The sequence below is a fragment of the Eurypyga helias genome, unplaced genomic scaffold (assembly GCF_000690775.1).
Source record: "Eurypyga helias isolate BGI_N326 unplaced genomic scaffold, ASM69077v1 scaffold29617, whole genome shotgun sequence".
Lineage (NCBI taxonomy): Eukaryota > Metazoa > Chordata > Aves > Eurypygiformes > Eurypygidae > Eurypyga > Eurypyga helias.
In genome coordinates this window covers 19,374-19,743 of record NW_010261681.1, presented here as the reverse complement: position 1 = coordinate 19,743, position 370 = coordinate 19,374, and the positions used below count along the sequence as shown (strand labels likewise).

General features: G+C 64.6%; 1 protein-coding gene across 1 annotated transcript in view; it reads right to left on the bottom strand.

The window, feature by feature from the left end:
* LOC104512472 (ATP-binding cassette sub-family A member 2-like) overlaps nt 1-370 on the bottom strand; it is a gene marked incomplete at both ends in the record, with an annotated part of 19,843 nt that overhangs the window by 692 nt on the left and 18,781 nt on the right. The window contains 1 exon segment of the mRNA XM_010155458.1: nt 218-322. Within this exon segment, the coding sequence (XP_010153760.1) occupies nt 218-322 (105 nt within the window).

Below are 370 nucleotides of genomic sequence, written 5' to 3'. Positions count from 1 at the left end.
CAAAAGGACCCAGAAGGACCTGCTCCCCGCCCCCCCCCACTCGCACCCCTACAGAGAAGGACTGACCCCATGGAAGGGGACGATGCTGCACCCACCTGAGCGAGCCCATCCCCTGCCCCCTGCCAAAGCAGCACCCACACAAGGGGCTGAGATCTTGCTATGGGTGTCCAGCCATCACCCTGCCATGGGGGCCCAGCCTTTTTTTTCCGGATCCCCACCAGGCTCTTACCGGTTCTTCAGGTGCTGGATGCTGCCGAGACACTTGAGCCGCCCATTCACCATGATGGCCAAGCGGGTGCAGAGCGCCTCGCACTCCTCCATGCTGGGGAGACAACGCAGGCTTCAGCCGTGTGGAGGGGGGGGGGGGGGG